The sequence below is a fragment of the Prosopis cineraria genome, unplaced genomic scaffold (assembly GCF_029017545.1).
Source record: "Prosopis cineraria cultivar Desert tree isolate PC_DT_omini unplaced genomic scaffold, ASM2901754v1 PC1298, whole genome shotgun sequence".
NCBI classification, from domain to species: Eukaryota; Viridiplantae; Streptophyta; class Magnoliopsida; order Fabales; family Fabaceae; genus Prosopis; species Prosopis cineraria.
Window position 1 is genome coordinate 7,014 of NW_026556623.1, and position 26,596 is coordinate 33,609.

General features: G+C 35.3%; 1 protein-coding gene across 4 annotated transcripts; it reads right to left on the minus strand.

Moving 5' to 3' along the window:
• Window positions 1–445: 445 nt before the first annotated feature.
• LOC129299786 (N-terminal acetyltransferase A complex auxiliary subunit NAA15-like) lies at window positions 446–23,792 on the minus strand. Of its 4 annotated transcripts, none has more exons than XM_054938255.1 (26): window positions 23,436–23,792; window positions 22,642–22,720; window positions 22,330–22,412; window positions 22,089–22,238; window positions 19,397–19,512; window positions 18,173–18,278; window positions 17,197–17,268; window positions 16,997–17,112; window positions 16,270–16,402; window positions 15,140–15,217; window positions 15,010–15,063; window positions 14,812–14,882; window positions 13,919–13,973; window positions 13,721–13,816; window positions 13,259–13,387; window positions 13,063–13,145; window positions 11,254–11,484; window positions 10,825–10,957; window positions 10,638–10,745; window positions 9,188–9,319; window positions 8,568–8,624; window positions 8,187–8,284; window positions 8,012–8,070; window positions 7,824–7,935; window positions 7,639–7,739; window positions 446–1,145 (listed from the first exon to the last, which is right to left on the minus strand). In XM_054938255.1, exons 1-26 carry the CDS (start codon window positions 23,484–23,486, stop codon window positions 934–936), a joined length of 2,715 nt encoding a protein of 904 aa, XP_054794230.1. In that variant the 5' UTR covers window positions 23,487–23,792; the 3' UTR covers window positions 446–933. The 4 variants fall into 4 exon arrangements, with proteins under 4 accessions (XP_054794230.1, XP_054794231.1, XP_054794233.1 ...); XM_054938256.1 differs by having other exon boundaries at window positions 22,330–22,395; window positions 23,436–23,495; XM_054938258.1 differs by lacking the exons at window positions 22,642–22,720; window positions 23,436–23,792 and adding an exon at window positions 20,759–20,822 and having other exon boundaries at window positions 22,089–22,179; window positions 22,330–22,393.
• Between the last annotated feature and the right edge of the window lie 2,804 nt (window positions 23,793–26,596).

The following is a 26,596-nucleotide window of genomic DNA, read 5'->3' on the forward strand; positions in this document are numbered from 1 at the left end:
TTAATTTTAAATAAACAAACTAATTGTAGATTATACTCTTCATAATTTATAAAGAATGTGTACTTGCACGTATTTTACATTGCTATTGATGATTCATATTTTTTGTCTTTAAACATTTATAAATCCTAGTTAATAATAAACACAAAGCATACACGCACATATAACCAATTGTTCATATATAAACACCCACAAGTTCACTCTTATCTATACTGAAAATCCTTTCTCTGGGTTAATAACCACTTTATATTTCAATACATTTGTAGTGGCTCATATTTAAAGAAACAAGATTCTCAACCCCTGAAACAATGGAACAAAGCAACAGCTGCAATTTCAAAGGAGTCAATCAACGATTGAAACGACAACCTAAATCTTCTATAAAATATTGATAAAGTATCTCTTATAAACTTAATACCTCTGCCAGTGAAAAACACGCTAAAATCACCCAAAACTTAAGCTGCCATCGTGGCAAAATTTTCACTTAATCTGTGCTTATACATTATAAATAAGCCAATAAAATAGGCAACATACATCTTCTTGGTGCATATATGCTGGCTAGATGCAGACCAGAGGAAACTTCAGCAACTCTCCTCCACGACCTAAATGGTAAAACTCTGTAAAATACTGCAAATCCATTGGCCCCATCTAGCATCTCACGAGAACAGAAGCGGTGAACAACAAAAATTCAACCCTAAAACATAACTGAGGTGAAATTATACACATCTGCACAAAGGAATACATTTCAGAGCTAGGGGAAAACTCGTGCAAAGAACTGCATCTGTAATTTCCACGTGGAATTTTGCACAACATGCATCAAAACTCAACCACCCTCATTGCGTGAACTACAACAGTCTTTTCAAGTAATGTCAAATGCAACTTCGTTTGCCACGGGTTCAAACTGAGTAACTTGCAAACCTTTAAATTTGACAGATGTGTTCAACTTTGTAATATGGAAAGCTCTTTAAATGCGTCTAGTTTCCCATTTAACGTGAAGGAACCCACATTTTGGCCATCCATTGAAGGGTTAATACTCCCATTTTCAAAGTCATTACAAATCTGATTGTAAGCTGAGTTGGGAGAGGTAGAACTACGGCTGCCCTCAAAGTATGTAGAATATGGGAAAAGCTCTTTACAACGCACCTTCCATCCTGTAGAAAAGCATTAATCTTAGCACAATAAGCCAACTTTTATCATTTCCAAATGAACACAAGGTGATAATTACTTTAATATTTTGCACAATAAAAGTGACAGAGACAAGGTAGTGATAAAATAAGCATGTTCCATTAACTCCCGGGGGGGGGGGGGGGGGAAGCTGCACCCTAGACACGGGGTTAAAGGGGCATCAACACCCTCTAAGTACATACATTGTAACAACGACAATCAAGAACAAGCCTTACCCTCTTAGTATGTTATTACAAGATTAAAAATAATAAAGAAAATGTTTAGGTTAATGGTTTAAACCTTAATTCTTTCCTTGACAGTTGAAACTATCATGTATACTATGAGTAATTTTTTGAATGCCAAAGATGACAAACGAATATGATCCCAACTAAGCATCATTCTTTTGAACACAAACTGGAAAGAAATACAACAGACGGAACAGAAAAAATAACAAAGGGAACTTCTATTATAAAATATTCAACTAAATGAAGTAGTTCATGTAAGTACGTTATTCAGTATAGGAGACCCGTGTGAATTGCACAACCCACATGCCCAACGATTTCATTCTTCTCTCCCCACTATATGGTCACACATACAGAAAATCTGACCTCAGGGATTGAGGTTTTGAGATGTTATGTGAAACTGAGGAAACTGTTGCTGAATGGCAGGGTGTGAAGCACACCAGTTGAATTGGAACTGGATTTCATGGGAGTGCATGTTTGGTGTGTGTCACAATCACAAGCCATCTGGGTAGAACTCACCCCCAAAAGACACCTCATAAGAGGAGGGTGCCCAACTGACTTATAAACCACATTCCACCAATGTGGCCTCTCGATGTGGGACTCATGACAGTGTGATGGAATCAGGCTTTCAAAATGGCCTTAATGAGATTCCATGTTATGCAACATGGAAATGCTTGGGCTTCCACGGAACTAAATTTATGTGAAATTTCTGCCCACGTGTCAAAATTCTTGACCATATTGCCCTCCCACGTATAATCAGCCAAATCACCCACAAACACTTTGATGGACAGCAGCCTCTACATCCACCCTATAACAGCAATGATGGTGAGCGATAGCAAGATCAAAGCAATCCTAAATTGGCATCATCTGTTTACAAAATATGTAATTCTCATGGCTACCCCACTAGACTCATTGAAGGAAGAGAAGTCTAGCTGATGTTCAGGTTAACCGAGGTTCAATGAGATAGCTAGGTACAGAATTGGACGAGGTTGTCCTCCCCAAATGAGCTTTATCTGGCGCAGTTTGTTCTTTCAACAACATAATTGTTCAGTCAATCCTAGAATGTGATAAGATTTACCAGGTAAGATAAAACACAAGCTTTTGTTACAAATCTAAACCATTATGACCATAGTAGATAACCACTCAACTCCGAACACCATATCATAAGCCTCAAGTTCCAAGAAATCAGCAGAGATACTTCCTTTGTATGCTCCACTGAAGTTGGCAATCACTTATCATTGTGATCTCCATTGGTCACTGTCACTCTCATGCACTCGGAAACTGCAAGTTCAGCTGAAATTTCATTGTTGAAGTAGCATTGGAAAAATTAAGAGCACACTCATGTCCATCAAGATCAATGTAAAGTGGTTCTCAACACTGAGCCTTGAACTGTCATGGTGGAGTGACCCTTGGTATCTAAAATAGCAAGGATACAAATTATTGGACTCTAGAGCATCATGAAATCTTCATCCTCTCTTTCATGAATCATTATCACAGAAATTTGTGAATACCTACAGTGAAGGCCTGAAGTATATCTCCCTGTAAAGCAATAACCCTCCAATCATCCAATTCTTCTTCTTTTTTTCCCCCTAGGAAGCTGTTTCACTTGTTTTCTTTGAAGGAATTGTTGTTCGTGAAAAAGAAATGCCTTTGCCAGGGGAAGAATTTGTTTCAGTATAGGCCTAGGGTGAAGGATTTGATGTTAGTTCATGGGATGGAGATCTTTCAACTTGAGTGAGAGGATGAGGAACCTAACAACTTTGAAGCCAGAAGAGCATGAGTATGAATGGCTTGTATAGTGTTTTCTTGTAGATGCACCAAGTACATTGCATTGGAGAGATTACTTGGATTAAATATTCTTATCAAGACTTCAATGTCATAATGTGATCCACTAGTGAAGCAACTAATTCCTAAGTCTTCTGATAGCTCAAGTGCTAATAAGAGCTCCTCAAACTTCTGATATTCAGGGACAGTACCCTCTTGCTTCAAATATTCTAGCCCAGACACTGCATATTCCTTGAATACTAAAACTTTTGAGATGTACACTAAATAGCTGAACATGCTGATCCAGAAGCATCCCATCCAGTCACAACAAAATCAATACCATTGCATTTAGGAACTTTAATCCAAGAAAGCTTTATAAGGATAGTGTAGCTGTTGCTATTGACACCAGTACACGAGCCAAATTGTGAACAAGTAACGTGCTCCTCCCAGTTCATACTCAAAGCTCCAGCATGCTTGTTGCCATGGTCATACAGAGAATAAACCAGTTTTGCAACCATATTAGTTTTTCCGTAGGTGACATCAATTATTTGAGAACTTTCATCTCAACTTGATTTTGTTAAAGGTCAAGTTTGAGATATTGTAATTGACCCTATAGTCAAGCATCCACACTGTGCATAGAAAATGCTGAAGTGAGCATCAAGAATAAAAAATGGTGTGTAATGCACCAGAAAGAATAGAGAAGATAATAAAGAGAATTTCTACTTCCCAAAGAGAATTTTTAAATTTCTACTTCGAAATTTAAAAATTCTCTCCTCACAATCTCCTTGCATTTCTTTGCATCTCCAAAGTTTTCAAATTCTGGGCTGTCATGTACATTTATCTGTTGCCAAAGGCAGGTAAGAGCATTTTAATATTAAGTAAAAAATAGCTCACCTTGTTAGAGAGCAAGGAGATTACTCTTGATCTCAAAAAGTTTAAAAGTGTGTGTGTGTGTGTCCATTTGAATAGCTCTCCTTCACTTCTTCTCAGATCTCTTTAGAAATGTCAAAGAAGAGAAAGGTGTATAATTTTGAGATCCATAGTTTTTTATCAGCTGACAGATTAACATGTTTTCTACCCTCCATACTTTGATTTTTTGCTTTCTTTTTTCAGGTGGTGGTACCCACTAATCAATTTGTGCCCAGTAATGGGAGGAACAGATCCATCTGCTACAACCAGAGTTTCTCTTCTCTTCTATTTTTCTGTTGGTGGCTTAATGGAAACTCCCTTGGTATTCACCCTTTGGTTCTAAGTTCCACCAATGGATAGGATTTTGACTTCTTGGACATTGAAGTGACTATTTTCATTTGGATTTTTCTAAATATGGAAAAGTAGTCAAGAAGGCTTGGGGAGTTGACACCTAAGCTCATGTAATTTCCTAGATCTTGGGTGGCAAATAGATAACACATCGCCTATAAATACAACATCATCCCCTCTCACTAGTGCAATTTTAGCATCCATAGGGAACCTCTTGCAATTTCGTTTCTTGAAATTCCAAGGAAGAGGAAGGGAAGCTGTTGGGTGCACTTAAGCTTGGAGTGAGGCAGCAAGGTTTAATTAACTTTGATGTTATTGTGCATTATTGTTAGCATGTGAGTTGCCATTGATGTGTGATGCTATATGTTGCTACTCCTTGCTAAGAGTTTTGCCTTGGTTATGCATGTTAGAGCTTATTGCTATGAGTTTTGCCTTGGCCATGCATATTAAAGCTCCTTGCTATGAAGTTTGCCTTGGCTATGCATGTTAGAGTGGTTTAAAATATGTTATGTAATAGCTCACAATAATGGCTTAAAGTTGAATGCTTAATGACGCTTGTAACATAACAGTTAATTGCCTCTTGCTACTGAGATTTCTATGAAATCTCACTCTATTTAAAATGCAAAATCTTTTAGGGGTTGAAACATCCAGAAGAAGGGAGAATTGATTCAAGGCTTAAATTGTATTAATGTTTCCCTTTTGATCATTTTGGTATTGTAATGTAATGCTGGACTGTTGTAATGCTGTGAAGGCAGTGTCCTTCAAATAAATTTTTGATGTAGCTATCAAACAATTTTAAATCTGGAATTTTGCATGATTATAGTACACATAATAAGCTTTAATTCCATAGGTAAAACGTTTAAATTGGCGATGTGCATGATCTATGGCGGATTTCCAAAGTTAAGGTTGTAAATCTAGAAAACAGTTTTTTAACCATTGGCACCGTAACTCTTACGTACAGTCTTGAGATTTTCATGAAAGGATGTGGTTCTTTAAAGTATTTTTCCCATAAAGTATACTTAAAGAGCTTTCTATAGGCTTTGGAACCACTCAATTTTGATTTTTCTACATTTAGTTATGAATTTTCAAAGTTGGCCAAAAATTCTGGATTTACCAAATGAACAGTAACCGTCAATTCAAGTTTTCAGATTTGATTTCTTGGTTCCTAAGCTACCATTTAAGGTCCTAATGATCATAAGATGGAGGTTAATAAGGTTTAGAGTTAAGGTCTGACATTTTTGATATCAGAGCGAAGGTTCTGGCATAAGATAGAATGCTTTGCTTGGTTTAACCCATTAGTTATGTGTTGTCTGTAGATAAGGTTGCAGGTTAGTGAAGTTGTGCAGGAAGTTTAGCAATGGACTCTAGTGCTAACTCAAAAAACACTGTGAACCAAGGTGATACCCCTGATTTTGAGATGGAGGAAGACCCAGTAGAATGGGTATTTGGAGATGCCAAATCAAGACAATCATCTGTGAGCTCCAATTTAACCCGAGCATTGGGTGCAGTTGGTAGGGTGCTCATGGGAAGAATTAGTCAAACTCCTTGGACCTAGCTCCTTGGTGGGTCCAGCTATAAGTTTAATTGAACCTAGTAGAGCTAGTAGGTTTGACTGCCTTAAGCCTAGTCATTATGTTGCTCCAACTCCCAATCCACTTGAGGTTCTTTAACCTATTATTTCACCTTCACCTCCACCAATTGAAGCCATTCCTGAAATTAGAACCTATGCCCAATTAGTAGAAAGGGTGAGATTCCTTGGGCGCCACATCAGGAAGGATATTAACCAGGACGCAGGTACCTATCTGAATTTTCTCCAAGAGGTGAGGTGAGATTGCTTTATAGGGCACTTGGAGAGGAGAACTTACCCTTCACAGAAGAAGAGTGGGTGACCACTATGGCTAGAGAGTTTCCTAATACTCGCAAGTGGCTCTGTGAGATGACCAGATTGGACCACCATCCTCCTAATAGTGTGGAAGATTGGATCCAAACCTACGAGGGTTTCATGATAATTACCTTCCTATAGACCTCTTTGAGCCCCTAACATGAGCTAATGATGATGTGTATGATGACTAACCTTAGGAGGTGCAGTCTAATGATATATGTACTTTTGGATTGGATGTTTAATGGCTGTATGAACTTATGTTGTCGAGAACTTCTGTCCTGCATGTGATCTATGTTTAATGTTTTATGCTTGCAGTATAAGTTATGGTATTTATGTTCTTGTTCCTTCATTATTAGAACTCAGAAAGAAAACAGGATGGTAAGGACATGACGGACTATGTTACCAGAGGAGCATAGGCATGGGGAGCCTAGGCAAGAAGGACCTAGGACGCCTCTTGATCCTCTTCAACTAATTCTAGAAAGACTAGAGCAGCAGCAAAAGACTATAGAAGATATGAGGGCAACACAGGCCCGATAGGAGCAGGAACAAGATGCAGCTATAGCAGCAGCAGTGGTAAATTTGAGGCAACTTGAAGTACCACCGCCTCAACCAGTCCCAGTGCCAGTCCAACCTATAGGACAGGCAGGACTGGTAGTTGATCCAAATGGTATTCAGCAATGGATTACTCGCTTCTGTAAGCAGGGGTGGCAGCCCAAACATCCAATGCATGATTCGTCAATTTTCACATGCCATAAATGGTGCAACAAAGATAAGATAGGTATAAGAGGGTTTCAAGAAGAGGTTTGCTCAGATACCAAGGGGGAAAACCTAGAAAGAGATAACGGTCGGTTTGTTTCACTGAATGATGAATAATTCTACACTGAGTGGATCTACCACCTTATACAAGAGAGGATTGAGATACCAGGAAGACAACTCAGCTAATTAGAAGGGAAAAAAATTAGCACATTTCAGAAATTGTACAGCCCCAGAATAACTACAACAGATTAGACCACAGATCTGAGCATATACAAGGACATAAATTTTAAATAAACATTAGAGAATGATCAGGGATTCCATAACTTCAATCAGTTTTCGTGTGAATCACACAATCTTCATGCCCTGTAACTGACTTCATGCTTTTCTCTCTATTGACTAACTAGATTACTTTCCTTACTAGTATATTTCTCTTTTCCCAACTACTTCATCCCTTTACTAATTTATGCAAACACATACCACCAAATAATGTGTCCTTGTCCTATCAAGCTATCCAACCTTTTGTTTTTGTTTTTTTTGGGGGGGGGGGTCCAGCAATAGAAAAGTTTTCATGACACTTACTCAATGCAGCATCTGGCTCAACAAGGAATGTCTCTAGGAGTTTATGAACAGCGATGCAATCTTTGAGTTTCCATTCCCTAATTGCTCCAATAACTCCATTTCTGGCAGAACCAGATGTCATCAGGTTCAATAATATTCTTTTATTTTAAAGCAGAAACGAAGTTTAAGATACTACAAGACATTACCTTAGCACACAGTCACTCGGTGACTCTTCAATCAATTTAACAGCTTCAGGTTTTCTGTTTGGATCCAAAGTGCACAACATTTCAGCAGCGGCAGCTCTGTGCATCAAAGAATCTGCAAACAAGAGAATACAAAATAATAAATTATCATAAGATCATAAGCTGAGGCTCAAGATAATGTAGATTATGACCTTTATGTTTTTCAAGGAAAGAATTGTTTGCCTCGAGCAGGGACTTCTCGTGCAACTGACTGCTTAAAAGAAAGAGAAATTTAAAGTTAAAAATGAATGGATCAGAATAATTGTCCAGACTAATCTCCATATAAACAAAAGGAAATAGGTTTCAAAAAAAAAAACATTGAAAAACCTGATTGTTGGGCGCTCAGCTTCTAAGACACTCCAAATGAGTTTCTCGCTGTCAGTCACAGGAACATCCATGGATCCCACTTTATGAAAGAATTTAATCTACAACATGAACTAAAAATAAATGACAACAGAAAGACATGAAAAAATTTACTGCAAAATGTATACTTAAAAGCAAATGCCAGTTGGTTTTTGCATATTATCATTTTGTTGGATGTCTGATGAAGGAAGAAATCACAAGAACGGAGAATGTTGATGAGAAAAGACAAGACCATTTCTTTAAAACAGAATTGATGGAACAAAAGTAGAAGGGATTTTTCATTTGATTACCCAACTCTCTCACACATGCACAAGTATTTATGTATTCTCAGAAGAAATATCATACCAAGCAACGATGCGAATCAGGGTGCTCATCATCCAATCTCAATAACTGCTTCACAGCCTAGAAGTCATAAAATAGAGAAAAACACATTTAAGTATCAGCTATTAATATAAAAAATATACAGTCCACATTATAATATTCATAAAAAAAGTTACTCTATTAATCAGCTATAATCCACGTTTTATTTCATTAATAGTTAATTGACAACTTAGTGCTCTCCAGTGAGCTTAAAATAGCAAGGAAGACGAATCAACTACAGAAGCTTGATAATATCATATAGCAATAATCAGATGCCAGATGCAACAAGATTCCCAAATTCTTAGTTAACAGAGACTGATATACGTTTGTAATAATAGAAGAGAATAGAATAGATGTAGAAAGAGAATAGGAGGAGAGAAGAACAGATGAAGGTTTAGAGAAGATGAGAGACGAGAGGGTGAAGAGGAAGAGAGAAAAGAGAGGTGAGAACTTTCTGAATAATACTGAAGTCTATTGATCCACCCCCCAATACAGTGAAACATAAAAGTATTTATATAACTGCTGAATACACCCAACGGCTAGTAACCAACGGTTATAACTAACTAATAAAATGTCAAAATTACAAAAACATAACAGAGACATACCAGAAAGGCAAGCAAAATCTTCTGTTTTCTGATATACAATTCAAAAGAGAGCAAGTGTGTTTCCAATGAATTGGGTGAACTCTTCAGCAGCAACTTCAGATATTTTGTGGCTTCTAATAGTGGATCTTCAGCCTAGATAGGAGGAAGGCAGACGATACTCATGACAACATAGCCTTAACAATTTAAAAGCTAACAAGATAGGCAAAATTTACCAGAACAAATACTACTGAATGTACGATGAAATTTTTTTCTTAGAGATTTTAGTACTAAAATTAGTTGGTTTGACAAAACTGACAGTTTTATGTAACAAATGATAATAAAAGTTGATCAATTTATCAATTATGACATTCAAAAAAAAAAACGCTAAACAGAAAAGTTGTTGCTAATCTGTTCAACCAAGTGAGCTCATATCTAACTAATTTAGAGAAAATGCTACTGAAAAAGGAAATAAAATACAACATATTTCAAAAGTTTTGCTGAAAAATACATTTAGAATATATTTGTTCTAGGGAAAATAACATCCAGGTCATTTACAACTTGTACAAGCTGTAAATGACCGTTGCCAAATTATCAATGCCCTTAGTTAAGTTGTAAAATTTGAGACTTGGGAGTATTTTGTGAATTTCATGAGATCTCTTAATGATAAATTTCCTTATATGAGACCTAGATGTAATTTTTCCTTTTTTTATGAAAAAACTATGCATTATGCTTTTGATAAAAGTTATATTTATTTGGCCAAAAAAAAGTTATATTTATAACATATATTTTATACTTTTATTAAAACAAAATTTATAAGAAATGTCCAGAAACTTTTTTTGGGCAAATCTACTTAAAGAATTCAAATTCTACTGGCTCAAATGTACGTTGCTTCTAATATGAAAAGAATAAATAAAGAAATAAAGAATATTTCATTAGTTACTTAGTTGAGGTTAGTTAGTTAGTTGCTGCAGAGAACAAATGATTTGGGAACCTATATAAGGTACCCTAATTGTAATCTGAGGCTACGCTTGTTGTTCAATATGAAAAGTATTGTTTAGTCTCTCTCTATTCTCTTCTACCTATCTTTCATCTCTGTCTCTCCTTCTTCCTCCCCTCTCTTTCCCTTCTCTTATTATATCAGCTTCTACACTTTGAACATTCCTCTTTTCTCTTGACATCAAAAGGTTTGAACCCTTGACCTCTACTCATACCCTACCCTACCACCTAAGCTAATTTCAGTTGGCCTTTAATTATTTTTGATAGTTGGACATTATACAAACAAAAAAAAATCCTCATATGCCAAGTAGCAGCCATCAGAATATTAGCAGTAGATCATTTGGGAATTCAGCCTACAAGTAAAAATGTTGTTCCTCATCTTATCACAAGTTGGAGATCTTATGTTGGGGCCCAGTCAAATCAGACGAAATATGAGTAAGAATCTAATGGGGCATTGAACACATCAAAAATTAACCTGTAACAACTTTTCACCACGTGGATCTGGATCAAAAGGTTTCACATGCCGTTTTCCAGACTTTGGCACACCACTGACATTTGACTCTTCATTCTTCTCTTCTGCCTCCTGAATAGAAAATAAAACATTAGGATGAGTACTGTTCCTGTGAGAATATACTCAGAAACCATATGAATTACTATAATACTTTCTTAGCCCTTGCTTCTGCCTTTCTCTGCTTTTGTCTCAATTTCTTTCTCTGAGAAGGAAGCAACTTTGACATGTCATCCTCCTCCTCAGTTGTAGACTTCGAAGGAGAATCATACAATTTCAGGTAACATCTGCAAAACAGCACCTAAACCATGAGATCAAATATACAAGATCAGAAGAGCATTCACAATAATAATAATAATAATAATAATAATAATAGCATATTTGCAATTTGACTCCTTGCTAGCTTGGGCTGAACCATTAATGTCAATCCTGAAGGAGTGAAGTTAACTGAAATTGATCACAAGACTGTAAATCCAATCCATGCCTGATGAATATATGAGGAATTTTCAGCTTCACAAGGGGTGCAAGTAAAAAGTCATAGAAATCACGCACAGTATATCAACAAAGCAAAAACAATGTTCACCTGATTGATCCAGCAGCTGCCTTGGGAAAATATGCATGTGAGTGCAATCGATCTTGAAATCTAAGCATCTCCACATAAGTTCGCAAAGTCATTTTCCTTAAGCAGTATGAATGGAAATCAAATTGGTCTTCAGTAATATCTGCATAATGCTTCTCCACAGCTAAAAATTTCTTCAAAGCCTGGCCAAGATCACCTTGGCGAAAATAACTTTCACCAGAAGCCAGCTCATACCTGCAAAGTGATAAGGCAAGGTATGAAAATAAGAAAATTTATTGAAACGTAAAGCTATTAGTAAAGATTAAGCAAATATCTCATATAATCAAGACCAATAGCCTAGGAGAATCACCAATAACAAACAAGTAAATAACAAATTCAGCACACTAGCCACATTATACCTTAGGTGACTGTGCATAGACAAAAAATGAGAGACTTAATGACTAAGTCAAAAACAAACTGAGTGAATAAATAATTAATAAATAAAACAAACTACTCCCCTGTCCAAGATAACAAGAAGCTGACTAACAGAAGTGAGCTAATTGCTCTAACTCCCAAGCCCTGTTTGGTATGAAGGATTGAGATAGTGGGACTGGAATTGACACTGAGTAGTCCCACTTTTTCATGTTTCGTATGTAGCAATGAGCATTCCAATCCTAGCACCAGTCCCACCTTACATGGGATTGCCCAATACCACCACCCCCTAGCATTGTAAAATCACTCCCCAGATTGATTTTTTTTAAGACAAAATGCCCTTCCAACCTCTCTCCAGTTCTTCATCTCCCTTCCTCCCAATATACTTGCTCCTTCCTTCCTGTTGTTCTTGCCAGTGCCGCAATCTCCATCTACATTGTTTTTGCCATGCAGCCACTCCGTCCCCTTCAGATCCAAGATCATTGTCCACACTACTTGTGCATCATTCAGATCTTGAGATTTAAAATCATCCCCTCAATTTCATTTGCAATGGCTTCAATTTGGGTCGTGGAGAGAAGCTCATTGAGGAGAGCAACGATGATGACAGAGATCTATACCTATATAGTCCTTAGGTTTCTTTGTCATTCTTTTTGTTGGCCACAAAATCCCATCACATCATTCTCCCTATCGATGCCTTCTCCAATTCCTTCATTGCTAGCTTCTCCCATGGATTAATGGCTTGACTTAATATTTTTGTTAAATTCCTGGATATGAGCGTTTTATTTTTTGAAAACAAATTTATTGGTTTTGTTCTTAGATTTTAGTGCTTTTGACTGAATCTTAGGCAATGATTTCAGGTTGATGATCTTTTCCTTTATAATTTGCTTGGTTCCTCGAAAGTGTTAGGTCTGTCTTTAATTGATGCAGCATAAATTTCTGGTTTTCCTGAGTTTTCCTAAGACAAAGTAAAGCACAATGAAGAACAACGAAAGAATGAAGGACAAGTTTTTGGGTTCAGCAACAAGGGTGGAAGGAAGGAGATGAGGGTATTTGTGTCTTTTTTGCTTCTTCTTTTTTTTTTTAATCCCAGTCTCTTTTTTTTATCCCATGGCATACCAAACATAATTTTAAAACATATTCTCACTCCCAGTCCTTTAAAGTGCAACACCTCATACCAAACAGGGCTCCATTTCTCCACTAAATGGATCCATATACTCCAATTCAAGCACTTACTGCATAACAGACTGATTCTCCTCCCTCTTCCTACGTGCATGCCTCATATAGGTGATTATCGGTTGACTTGGTCTTTTATCAAAAAGATTGATTTTGCAAGATGAGTTATATAATGGAACCACAATATCCCTTTATCAAGCACAATTTTACTAATTATCGGATGCATACCACATGCACTGCATGTCATGGAGGTTGTTGTGTTGATCCCCATCTTTTGTGAACAAGACTGCAGTTTTTTCTGCCAAAGCCACCTAGTAAACCAAGAAAGTTCAGGAAAAAATCAGATAAAGGAAAAGTAGAAAGCTTCAAAAACTAACATGATTGTGTCTAATTGTAATTCAAATATAATGGTATGGATAAAAACCTGATTAGCCTGTAACATGCGCTTAACACATTCACTATTGATATATCGATCGGCAAGATCCATATACCTAGCTTCATCTGCAAGTGCAGCAGCAGCAGCCAAATCACCAGCATGCTTCAGTATCCGACTCTAATATACCAAATCATGTAAACATCATTCAAAAGATTTTTCTATGGAAGATACTTAATAAGGAATCGCAGCTACTAACTTCTGCCCTCAACTCATTTTCACCCATTATCTTAAGTACACATGTTGGCCCTTTTGGGTTCATCATTTGACTTGCCTTAATTTCTTCATTCACTAACAGATCTTTTGCTAGAGTAACACATCAATTATTCATTGCTATCAAAATCTTAAAATCCAATAAGATTCTCAGGTGTGGTGGTTTAGACTTCAGATTGCATATAAGAATCTCAAAATACTGGAAACATGATCAATCAAATTCAGAATGCGTAAGCAGACCTTGACAGAATATAGATCGATGACAGTAGGAGTGTGCTTTATAGCCTCATCAATTCGAGAAAGAGCAATTTCATATTGGCCCCGCCTATCAAAATGCTGCAAAAGTACAAATTCTCTAAGCGTATGAAAGAAAAAAAATGATAGAGGGTACACACAGGAAAATGCATCTGAAAATTTATCCAAAACGTAGCCACCAACCTGAGCCAATAAGAACAAACTCCACATCAGAGTTGAAGGGGGCTCTTTGTCCACTCTGCATAAAACACTAACAATGATTAGCTAAACATCTTTAGTCCAAGAAAGGACCAGGTTATACAAACAACAACAACAACAACAACAACAACAAGCCTTATCCCACTAAGTGGAGTCAACTACATGAATTGCGCGATGTTATGTGCTTTATCAGCAGCCAAGCCTCTAGGTATATTGTTAAATGTTAACAAAGAGGTTTCATTCAACAACTTCTATAAGTGTTTCCCTTGGTCTTTCCTTACCCCTCTTTACAAGGCTTAAGACTATTTGTTTCGCTCTCCTTACTAAGTCCTCCCACGACACTTATCTATACATGTCCAAACTATCTTAACCAAATTTCTACCATCTTCTTCTCAATAAATGTCACGCCTACTTTTTCTTACATATACTCTCATTATGAAGAAATGTGAAAATAGATACCTGGGAGGATATAGTGAGATAAAACCCAAGCCAAAAAATTAAAATAGAAACTAGTCATACAACAAATAAGACAGTCATCATATTGACTGTGCTAAATTGTTGAGGAACTAACTAGGACTATGTCCCTCAAAAAGAAGAAAGAAAATTGTGAGAAAATTCAGAGAACATTAGTGCTGCAACAACACTACTTAATCAGTAAAGCATTTTCCAATCTGCAAAATATTACAGAAGCCAAGTTTCAGTGAAGAAATGATGTTGGGAGAAAACGAGAGCAAAGTTCCCAATACCTAAATGTAACCATTTCAAAAAATAAAAATACAAATACAAATCCAGACTGACATCTGCACCATTTGAACATTCTATTCTTAATTATTCTTAATTCCTGTGTTATAATAAAAAAGTTAATAAGCATATCTTACCTTCCAGGGTATTGACCAGTTGTTCTAATTGAATGCTCCAACTCAAGAATAAGTTGCTCCAACATATCTGCCTGTGTAAAAGTTTTTTTTTTTTTTGGAGGGGGGTTTAGAACCGGTAGAAATAGTATTTTCTACAATCACACTTCAGTCACAAGTAATCCAAACATTTTTTAGTAGAGACAAAAGTATAAAACTGACCTTCCCAGGATCGTTGTACAGAGAAGAAAGATCAGAGAACAGCGATGGAACTCCCTAAAACACAACAAAATTTTCAATTTTGAAACCACTAAACTAGGAAAAATGTAATATGTAAAGCAGTTGTTAACACCTTAGTTAGGCGAGACCGGATATAATCTTCTGCTGCTTGTCGAAATGTGTCACCTTGCAAAAAATCAAGTGGTATTCTCTGGCACACAATCATTAAAAATAGAATGAGTTGCACTCAAGGGGGAAAAAATAAGCGCTCCAATGGCACATATCATCTTAAATAACAATAAAACCAGTGAATTACCTGTCTTCATATTTTCTCTATTAAATTCCATATTAATGTATCATTGTCAGATATCCACTAACAGAATGAACTCAGAAGATTTTTGGCCATCAAAACCACGATCATACACAGAAGGCAAAAGGGACTAGTAGCACCAAGACCACTAGTGATTTTTAAATATGGATAATTTGGTCATCTTTTGCATGCATATTTCCAATTTCATAACAAGAAATATGCAGCCACCTGAGAAAAAAAAATAGCATACATACAGACACAGAATAAGCATCGTTATTTCAGCTTTTTTATGAAAAAAAAAAATCACTTTTTTAACGAAGGTATTGTTTGAGAACTTCTAGGATTATCATTTAAGCTTTATATACAAAAAATAAAAAATAAAAAATGAGATTATTTATTATTTTGAGAAGTTAAATTGGGTAACTCTCAACAGAGAATGTTGATGAAATTACAAAGATACATAGGGTCATAGGGATATGGTAAAATCTGAAAATCATTAAATAATAAATCATTTTTTATCATCATAACCAAATGCAAAATGGTCTACTTTTCATAAAATCTCTCAAAAATGATCACTTTTTATAAAATCCCTAAACAATATCAAAATCACTTATTTTTTAAGTTTAAACGGGCTTTAAAAGTGCTTTTTGTTAAAGGATGCTCCAATCAAGATTTGTCAATGTAGTTCCATTTTCAAGCAAGAGAGAAGGAATTCTTGCCTCCTTAGCCAAAGAAAAAGGGAGAGGAAATTTTCACTAAAAGCAACCTTAGCATGGCAAAGCAGGGAATTCCAAAAGAAGAAATTGTTTGCAAATACGCACTGAGATAAAGACAGACAGTTATATCTCTTGTGCAGATAAAAAGGCAACATCATAACCAAGTGATCACTGAGATACAATCAGGCAAGACATTGAAATTAAAGTATGCATAACATTAAGCATAAATCATGTTACCTTCACAGCAGAAGACCACTTATACTGCTGCTCAAGTGATTTGTACAAAGCATCTAGCCGATCTATTTCATCTGGTGTATAACGGCCATCTTTTGAATATAACCCAACACATTTTTGGAGTCCTTCATAGTATCTGAACAGAAAAATGAAGTATTAAATTATTCTGCTTCCAACAGTGAGCAATCTTACAGAAAAAGCCAAACACAAAAAGACTACTTCAAAAAGATATGTGCAAGTGACCTGAAAGTTAATCAACCCAGAAAGCAACATGAAAAAAAGGCAGAGGAAGCAGTATCAAAACAAAGATTTTATCCCTTTTTCCTGCTGACTGACTAAAAATAACTCATACCACTTCTCCAAAAGGTTAGAAAGGATTTGCTATTCAGTTGTTCTCTTAAAACCTGGCCTAAATAAATTGTGATTACTAGAAGTGGGCCTTTCTAGGACCACGCCACCTTGTTTTTTGCCACACCTACTAAGAAGCACTCAACCCATTCCCTCCAAACCTCCTCTCTGTACATTAAATGATGAGTAAAATACCAGAAAACCAGCAATTATTGCTATGAATTTTTTCCAGCATTTTCTATTTTCAAGCACTTCTAGAAGTGTTTAAAAGAAGCCAAAAAGGAAAAATAATTTTCAAGACTAGGGAGCATATATCAAAGATTCCTAGATCGAGTATACAGTTGATACATCCCAACCTAAAAGCTTAGTAAACAGAGATCACCTATAATTGTCAGGGTTCATAGACAAAAGTGCCTGATACAATTTTTCACCTTCTTGCAAGCGACCAAGCTTCATTATGAGTGAAGCTTCTTGCTCTTTACATGCAAGTTTATCAACCTAAAGATAAGAAAAAGAAAACATAGTATCTCATGCTCAATAAGTTATATTTACACATCATTACAGAAAATAAACCAGACATACAATTTTGGTTTCTTTTTTGTGCAACTCCTCAAGAGCTCTCTCAAGAAATCCACATTCCTCTAACAAAGAGATCTGGAAGAAAATAGTTAACACATGAAATCACAATCTAATTACCAAAAAAATTCACATCTAAGGACAACAATAAAACCAGAAATTATATCCACAACATTACAAATTTTTCGACATACAGAAATAGAAGTGACAGCAGAACGATTCATATTGGACCACACGTAATTTCACTTGAGCCAGTCATTTGCGAAAGCATTTAAGTACAGAATTGAAGTAATGAGAAAATTCCCATTCATTCGATAAAAATCATAGTGGACACAGGCTACCATCAGGCATTTACAAACAGCATCATATAATTGTCAAAAAAGAATTTTAATTACATTCGGCCCTACTGAAGGATTTGATCATGTACCAAGATATAGAAGCTGTAAAAAATCAACTTGCTTGTTTCATCAAAAGAAACAATGTTCACCATTTAAAAATTACTTGATTTTTTTTTCACTAGGAAAAGAAACTTCATCAGTAAGATGATGGTAGATGTGAAATGCTCCTCCTAAAAGAAGGGGGGCACCAGAAAGAATGACAAATGAATACAGATGTAAGACCTGATTTGGACGGAATGATAATCATTTACACTGGTTGATGGTTGGGCTTCAATAAAAAGCTATATTAAATGTAGATGGGTGTTCTTGTAATCCAAATGGAGGCTTATCTAATGTTCCCCAGAACTTCAGAGTTATAAGTTAGTTTCAAGCACCACAATTCAAATTCCAAAGAAACCTTATGCAGTCTAACAATGGTATTCTATTATATGAAAAATTATATACATAATGGCAAAGACCAGGTCACAACTGCAAAATTATGGTAAAAGCCAATCAATATAAAAGTTACATTAAACCCCAAAATTTGGGAAAGGCATTATTCTTAAAATCAAGAAAAAGCTTAGACAAGCTGTCAGATGAGAAACCTTGTATAAAAGCATTTCCCCATGCTCACACCGTTCATTTTCAGGAGGATAATCATCTTCCAAGGTACCTTCATATGCTTCCAGAATTTCTACTGCCTTGGACGCACTGTTACATAATTAAATCGAAAACATTAAAAAATTATTACAATGACAATTATCAGCAGGAAAGCCAGGGTAATGACATGTCCAAAGCTCAGACTGATCTAGTGCAATAAGTAAAGGAAAGTGAAAATGTGAGATCTCTCAAATAACATATCAAATAAATCTACCAATTTACACCGGCAAAGGAACTTTCAGGCACATTCACCATTGAATTGATTAATAAAATCAAGTCCGCCAACCAATCCCACGAAATAAACAATGAATTGGCAATACTTTACATTATTTATACAGTGGGCCACTATCACATTATATCTACCATAAGTTAATTTATATACAATAAACCAATATACCACAAATCAAACACTCCAAACTCAGGACTTTTGCGAAATATAAATGATTAATACTACTTATGGACCACAATATAAGTCATAATTAATTAATTCATGATTTACGAGCAATATTAATTGAAACCTTAAATTTTTAAAAATGTCTACATTTTTCCATTTATACCCTCAATAAATACCCTATGTAAGATCCTTAATGACAATGATTAAAATTCCAATGCATGATTTTTGAAAAAAGAGTGATAAATGAAGTAAGGGTATAGTTGGAAAAGCAAATATAGAAGTTATCCAATGCCCTATATTTTGGACCAAGTAAAGTTTCTAGAAGATGCCTTATATTGTGGTCCTGAGAGAGTATTTCACATATTAACTTAGCAATTAGCAACAAGTTTGAGTAAAAGATCATGTCCTAGCCAACCCTATAAAGATGAAACAGAGGACAAGAATAATATTTCCCCAAAGTATTGATCATCTGTGAAGCAGGATTCAAAATTATCATCTTTTGAGAATATAAAAATGTAAGGGTGTGGTGGGGTGATGACCAGGGTTCAAACATTACTGAACGTAACCCAAAAAAACAAAAAAATAAAAATGTAACACATAGAAAGTAAAGCCTCAAACTGAAAAAAGAAACATAATAGACACAAATAAAATGGAATAGAAACTAAGAAAGAAGATTATCTTAGTTCCATAACAGCAGGCAAATGATTATGAAAAAAAGCGCCAAGAATAAACAACTACCAGATAAAAACAACTAAATCCATGGTCCAAATCATACTTAGAATTCAAATGATGGGCAACTGCAAAACCAATCCAGTTCATGCGATGATTTGGCTTAAGAGTCAGAAGTTGTTGTCTTGTCTCAACAAAGCCTGTTAAATCTCGCATCTGAGCCTGAGATATAAGCAAAAACTTTCATGACATAAATACAAATTTTGCACACATGCGCACACAGAAGCACATAATATGAAGCGAGATACACAGTCCATAGCCTAGGAAACTACTCTCTCCCTAGAGTTCATGGAATGGGCAATATGATCTTGCATAAAGATAAGCTACAGTTATCTTGAATAGCATGGGTTCCTCAAATAAAAGCATTGGAATATCCAAGTCATCTTTTCACCTAAGCACAATAACTTCTTTTATTTATTTGACGCAGCTATCAACAAAAAAATTGGCAGCAAATATCATCAGATAGTATGCTGTATTACATGTCTCTACTTCGTATGAGAATCTGCTAATTTCTAGACACAAGCACATTCATTGGGGATCTGAACCAAGGGAAACATTCAGAAGGTTCTTATATTAGGATAAGACATATTACTTTATTTTGAATTTGGAAAAATGTTGCAGAAGGGGTTTGTTTTGAATATTAAAGGAAATATTAAAGGAGGAGTTAGTTTTGAATTTCACATGGATTCAAAAGAAACATGTTCTCTTTCGTGCATAAGCACAGTAGAACTTCACCAGGAGATAATGACAGAACCTGGTTGGAAAAGCATAATAACCAAAGGCCAGTTATCATCATAGTAAAGGCAATGTCCAAAATAATCTATCATCCTTTTATCAAAAGGAGTACAAAATTTTCCTCCATCATAGTATTTTGGTTACAAGACAGTGATATAAAAACCAAATGGGAGGCTTATTTTTACAAGCTTTTCAATGATGAAGGAGGGTCAACTATTGACCTGGACAATCTAACAACTTGAGAAAGCGAACCAAATTTGGCTTTTTATCACAAGATCCAAGTGGAACAGGTTCAAGAAGCTCTTAAGAAAATGGGCAGCGGTAAAGCATTTAGACTTAATGGTATTCCTATTGAAGTGTGGAAATGTTTAGGGTAACTAAATTATTTAATGAGATGTTAAGGTTCACGAAAAAGCTCAATGAATGGAGGAGAAATACTTTAGTTCTAATATACAAGAGTAAAGAAGATATTCAAAATTGTCAAATTACAGAGGAATAAAACTTATGAGTCGAGCGATGAAATTGTAAGAAAAAGTGATTGAGCACAAAATAAGAATGGAAACTTGTATTTCTCATAACCAATTTGAATTTATGCTTGGCTGGTCCACAACAGAAGCAATCCATGTACTAAAGAGGTTGATAGAAAGATACCGAAGCAAAAGAAGATACCTACATATGGTTTTCAATGACCTTAAAGGCGCTTCTGACCAGGTACCAAGAGAAGTGCTTTATAAAGCCTTGGAAAAGAAAAGGGTTCATGTCACATATATCAGAGTTATATAAAATATGTATGAGAGGGCAACAACTATTGTAAGAACCTCAAGGGGTAAATCAAAGAACTTCCTTAAAAGGATTGGTCTTCATCAAGGATCATCCTTGATCCCTTACTTGTTTGACTTTATTCTATACATTTTAACCGGGCACATCCAAGAGAAGACTCCCAAATGCATGCTTTTTCACAAATGATATAGTCCTTGTTATGGGGTCAAGAGAAGAAATTAATTCTAAACTTGACATTTAAAGAAGAATTTGGAATCAAAGGGTTTTCACCTAAGCAAGAGCAAGTCAAGATATATGGGTTGTAAGTTTAATAATAGGTAAGTTAGAAATGATTTAGAGGTGAAAATTGGAGATCAAATCATACCATAGGTGATAGAGTTCTAGCATCTAGAATCGATTATATAAAATGATGGGAAAATTGATGGGGATGCCATGCATAGAATTCAAGATGGATGGTTAAAATGGAGAAGGGCATCAAAGGCTCTTTGTCGTTGGAAGATACCAAATAAGCTGAAAGGGAAGTTTATTGAACAATTATAAGACCTAGCAATGCTACATAGTAGTGACTGTTGGGCAGTAAAGAGACAACACGAACAAAAAGTTGGGATAGTGAAAGTAAGAAAGTTGAGATAGATGTGTGGTCTTACAAGAATAGATAAGGTTCATTGTGAACATATAAAAGAATTACTTGGAGTGGCATCTATCAAGAAAAAGATGGTCGAAATACATTTAAGATGGTTTGAAGATCTACAAAAAGGATTGATGGAAGCGTTAAAAAGGAGGGTTGATCAGATGATCTTAACTTTGACAAGGAAAGGCAAAGGAAGACCAAAAAAGAACGCTTAAGGAAGTTATTGATCCAAACCTTTTAGTGAAACATTCTATCCAAATAGTTGGTTGTTGACAGAGAACAATAACATAATGTGATCCATATAACTGACCCCACTTAGCAAAATAAGACTTCTTGTTGTTGGGAAGTATTTTGAAAAAGAAAAAAAATATCCACGTCAAACACCAAGCATATAAAATATGTAACTCATTGTGCTTAGAAGATGCCAAAAAATATGCCAATATAGAAAAAAAATCTCCATGTTAATTGAATTGTGCAAACACGCACGTGTGAGAGTGTGCATGTGAGAGAGAGGGAGAGTGCGAGTATTAGATGAATGAGTTCATCTGTTATTATGAAGCAAAGGGAGATGTAGGGCATTTAAGTTGTGTACCTGTAAAAGTGATAGGTCACGTAAGATTTCAATATTGTCTGGATCTATTTTCAATGCATTGCGGTAGCACTTAATGGCCTCCCTGTATTCTCTGTCTGACCGATAAAGAAGACCATAAACATGCCAGCAAACATGACTTTTGAGGTCATTCTGAACCAGAACAAGATATTAAGCAAAGATCAACTACCAAACAATGAACATAAAATTAATTACGGTTAAATATCAAAGACAACGTGCGGACCTTTAGTCCTTGACGAACAAGCTCGTATGCTTCAGACTTACGATCCATGCAATTCAATGTCAAACCCTTCATTGATAAAGTTTCTATCAACCAAAAGGGAGAATAATGACATATATAAGAAAAATGATTAAAGAACCATATATATATATATATATATATACATATATAGTGCATAAAAATGAAACGGAGAAGGCAAAATTTGAAAGGGGGAATAGCATCGTGTTTCTAGTGACCCATTAGAAGAACTTAAAAAAAGATTTTAATAATTCCCTAACAGAAGAAAATGCATGAATCACCAAAAATAAAGAATACCTCCATGGTCCGGAAATTTTTTCAAAATAGCATCAGCTGCTTTGAGTCCCTTTTTGTATTGTTTTGTTTCATATGATTTCTGCAGCAAGGTGAACAAGGGGTCAAAAAAAAAAATAAACTCTGTGTGTGTGTGTGTGAGAGAGAGAGAGAGAGAGAGAGAGAGAGAGAGCTTCATTTATCAGTTTCCCAAGAAACGAAGTGTTTTCACTTATTCAGAAGATTACCCGTGAACATGGTGAGCAAACTTTACTTACAGTGGCTACACAATCATGCATGAATATTCCCACGTGGAGAAAACTAAATCATATAACAATCCTACTCAAAGGAATTTGCTATATATCATTTATACAAAGCAAAGTCATTTGGCTCCAGAACGTGGATACTTTCTTACGACAGGCAGTGAAGGAGGAGTCTCAGCATTTTCAAAGCAGGGAATTCACTTAATTACTCAGTATTTTATATTGTATTCCCGTTAACAGGTAGATACGGCATTCGCCATGGTGAATTAATATTCACCAACCATATACACAAACTCTGCCGTAATTTTCAATATTATGAAACCCGATAATTCAGTGAGACCACCCCCATTCCCCTCGGTTTTCACTTTTATCCAGATTCCTTAAGCAACCAAATAAACCGTAAGAAACCATCCACAACAAAGGACATAATCTTAGGGTTTCCAGATAGCGAAAGCAATCCAGGAAGTTGAAGGAAGTGATTAAACTTGGATCGAACCATGAGAAGCAAGCAAAAACAAAATAGCAAAGGAGAGAATAAATGCAATTGAAGCTTACGACAATAAGCTTGAAGAGGTTGGCCTCCTTGGGGGGCAGAGAAGCACCCATTGTTGGATGAAGAGGAAGAGAAAAAACAGAGCTGGAGGGTTTATGAGAAGGGGCGGAAGCAAATGAAAGAGGTAATGGCGAAGGGAGTGAGTGAGTGGGAACGGACAATGGTGGCGTTTATCTGCTTCAAAAGCAACCCTACTACGAAATAGAAGCCACCGAGAACGGTTTTGTTGTGAAGACTGCTGCAAGGTGCTTGTGCGTACAAAAACGAGCGACCACTTGACCTTGCTTGGTTTGTCGGGTGAAATTGCCGTTTACCCAAATATCGACTCGTTAAACAACAGACCTCAGAAGACATTAATCAAGCTTTGATTTAACTCGCACGAGGTTCTACCAAGGTCTCGGTCCAACGCATGTATATGCAATTCCACTCGGATTAGTTCAGGTCTTGAAAAGTTCTCTAATTGTAATAGGCAGATTAAAAATATGTTTGGTTGTTGGTTTGTTAAAGTCAATTTAGCACAAATTGATTGTTGGCAAATTAAAAGTGCCAGTTTGGAGAACCATTTATAATCAATTATGTGTCATTAAACCATGATTTTGGTAAAAGGAATCCAAACACCCTATTTTTCAATAATCAATTTTCTATCCTAAAACTCGGTTCTAAGCTAAGCAACTAAAGGTAGCTATTGATTTTTAATTATATCTTTTAGACTCATGTATTACGTGTCAGAAATTTTACTTGCCAAATGTATCCATGTGTGTCTCATGAACTCTTCGAGCAATCTCTCTAACTCTAGTGAATGCGTGCAGGGTCCTCCCTCTCCCATTTCTTGTTACCGTGAAGCCTTTTCTCATACCAAGACCCCATGATATCATGTCATAATATTAACTATTGAAATCATAAAAGATTCTTCTATTTTAATATGATTTTCAAATATAATTTTCAAAATTAATCACACGCTCATATATATATATATATAATATTATATAAATATTAACTGGATCATTATTTCAAATAATTATTTGTTAAATAGAATTTAACAAATTTAATAATATTATATACAATTATATTAATATTTATATTTTAAAAGACAGTGTCTTTTAGAGTAATTTATACATCTAAAATTGATTTTGATTAATTCATCTAAAAATTTTCAATTGCATCAAAATCAATTTTAAAAAAATAATGTCTAAATATGATTACATTATAATATAATCAATTATAATTAAAATTAAGTATGTTAATTAATTTTTTATAATCAATTATATCTAACTGAAATACAAATGACTCCAAAATTAATTAATTGATATGCAATAAAAAATACTTTTAAATATATAATTATTGAAAAGGACATGTTTTATGGCATGTAATTCTTGTTATGAAAAAGTTGATACGTTGTTGATAATAAAAAAATTGATATGTTAAAAAAATATATTTAAATATAAATTTGATATGTTAATAATATATATACACACAAAAGGTATAAATATGATAAAATGATGCATTTAAATTTGACATCTTTATTCATACTTGGTCATCACCAATTTGCCTTTAAATTGTGATACATTTTTGTAGCTTCAAGGTGATACACTTGCTCTTTTTTTCTTCCAATAATAACATCCTCAACCAATCATTGTTGGGAACGAAGACTCTTCTCTTGAACCTTAACAGTTCGTCCTCATCCTCAGTATTGTCACATTGCTCACCTTCCTCTATCATCTTTCTAAGCTCCAATAAGCTTTATTTGCAGAATTTATTCCTAAAAATCCAAATAAAAACTAAGCTAGGAGGTGGCGGGGAATCATTATAGGAGAGTTACCTTGATAAATTCATGCTTTAATCCATCTCCAGGTGCTAAACTCAATGTGCCCTCACATAGCCAAAATGTCCCTCTCATGTCCTCTCATTTTTTCTTTCTACTTTGTTTGAGCTCATCCGGTCTAATAAATCAAATTTTTGTCTATCTATTGCAGTGAACGACACAGTACGCCCAATTCCAGTATTGCTCTCTTTTCTTGGGTTCACTGTGATTTAATACCCTCATTAGTCCAATTCCAAATCGAACCTTTTTATCCTTTATAATTAGTTTTTTGAATTTCATTTTCAATTTTAAGAGCAAAATTCCAATGTACCAAACGTGCTACCTTATAATAGTATTATGTAATCAAGAGGTAATGAATCAAGTATTTTTCAAATTCTAACCAGTTCTTATTCAATTTATCCTTCTACTTCAAAGAAAAACATGAAGGAAATGATACATAATAATCATTTACACTCACATTATGTTATATTTGCCCTTATTTGGTGCACACCATGAATTTTAAGAGACTGAGAATGGACTTGATAATGGGTTCGGGAAAGGGTTTGGACTTTGGAAGTATAAATAAGTTGTAAAAGTATGCCATGGAATACTTAAATAAAATTATTTAATATATGTAATTATATTTTTAAAGGAATACTTAAATAAAATTATTTAATATATGTAATTATATTTTTAAAAGACTGCAATACCCTTGACAAAAGAAAAAAAAGAATTCCCATGATGTGGAAGACGAAGGTAGCCACCAGCAAGCAATTGCTTCCCTCTCGCCATTGATGCATTTGCATCACCAAGTGACCAACTCAAGGGCTCGTAAAGAAGTTTACTTGCTTCCTAGTTACCTGATTCCATGCACCAACTCCATATTCATTGCTTCTTCCTTTATATCTACAAAAAAATCTTTGTATTTAAGCTGAAGCTCAAAACCCCAGCTTAACACAAATTTTGAACTGTAAACCAGCGATGAACAGACGAAGAAAAGTGAGACTGTATGGTGATGTTGAACTAGAATCTTAGACTAGTCCCAGTTGTGCCACTTGCTGACACTAAGCCATTGTCAAGTCGTTTCTCCCCCTCCACTTACAAATCGAACACACTCAGCCATCGTTCTCTGCTCCTTCTCAAACCTTTCCTTTGTTTACTATTGCGCCCAAGTTTCCTTTCTTTGTGGTCACCTCTTTCCACTTTGGTAAATAAATTTTCAACTAGTAGGCACCCACCATGCGCCAGATTGAAGAGGCCAGGGAAGAAGAGGCAACATTTTGACCATGGAGGCTTGATGAGAAGGAAGGACATTTTGGTTTAAAAAGTTTAAATCCCAATATTAAATCTTCAATATCACCT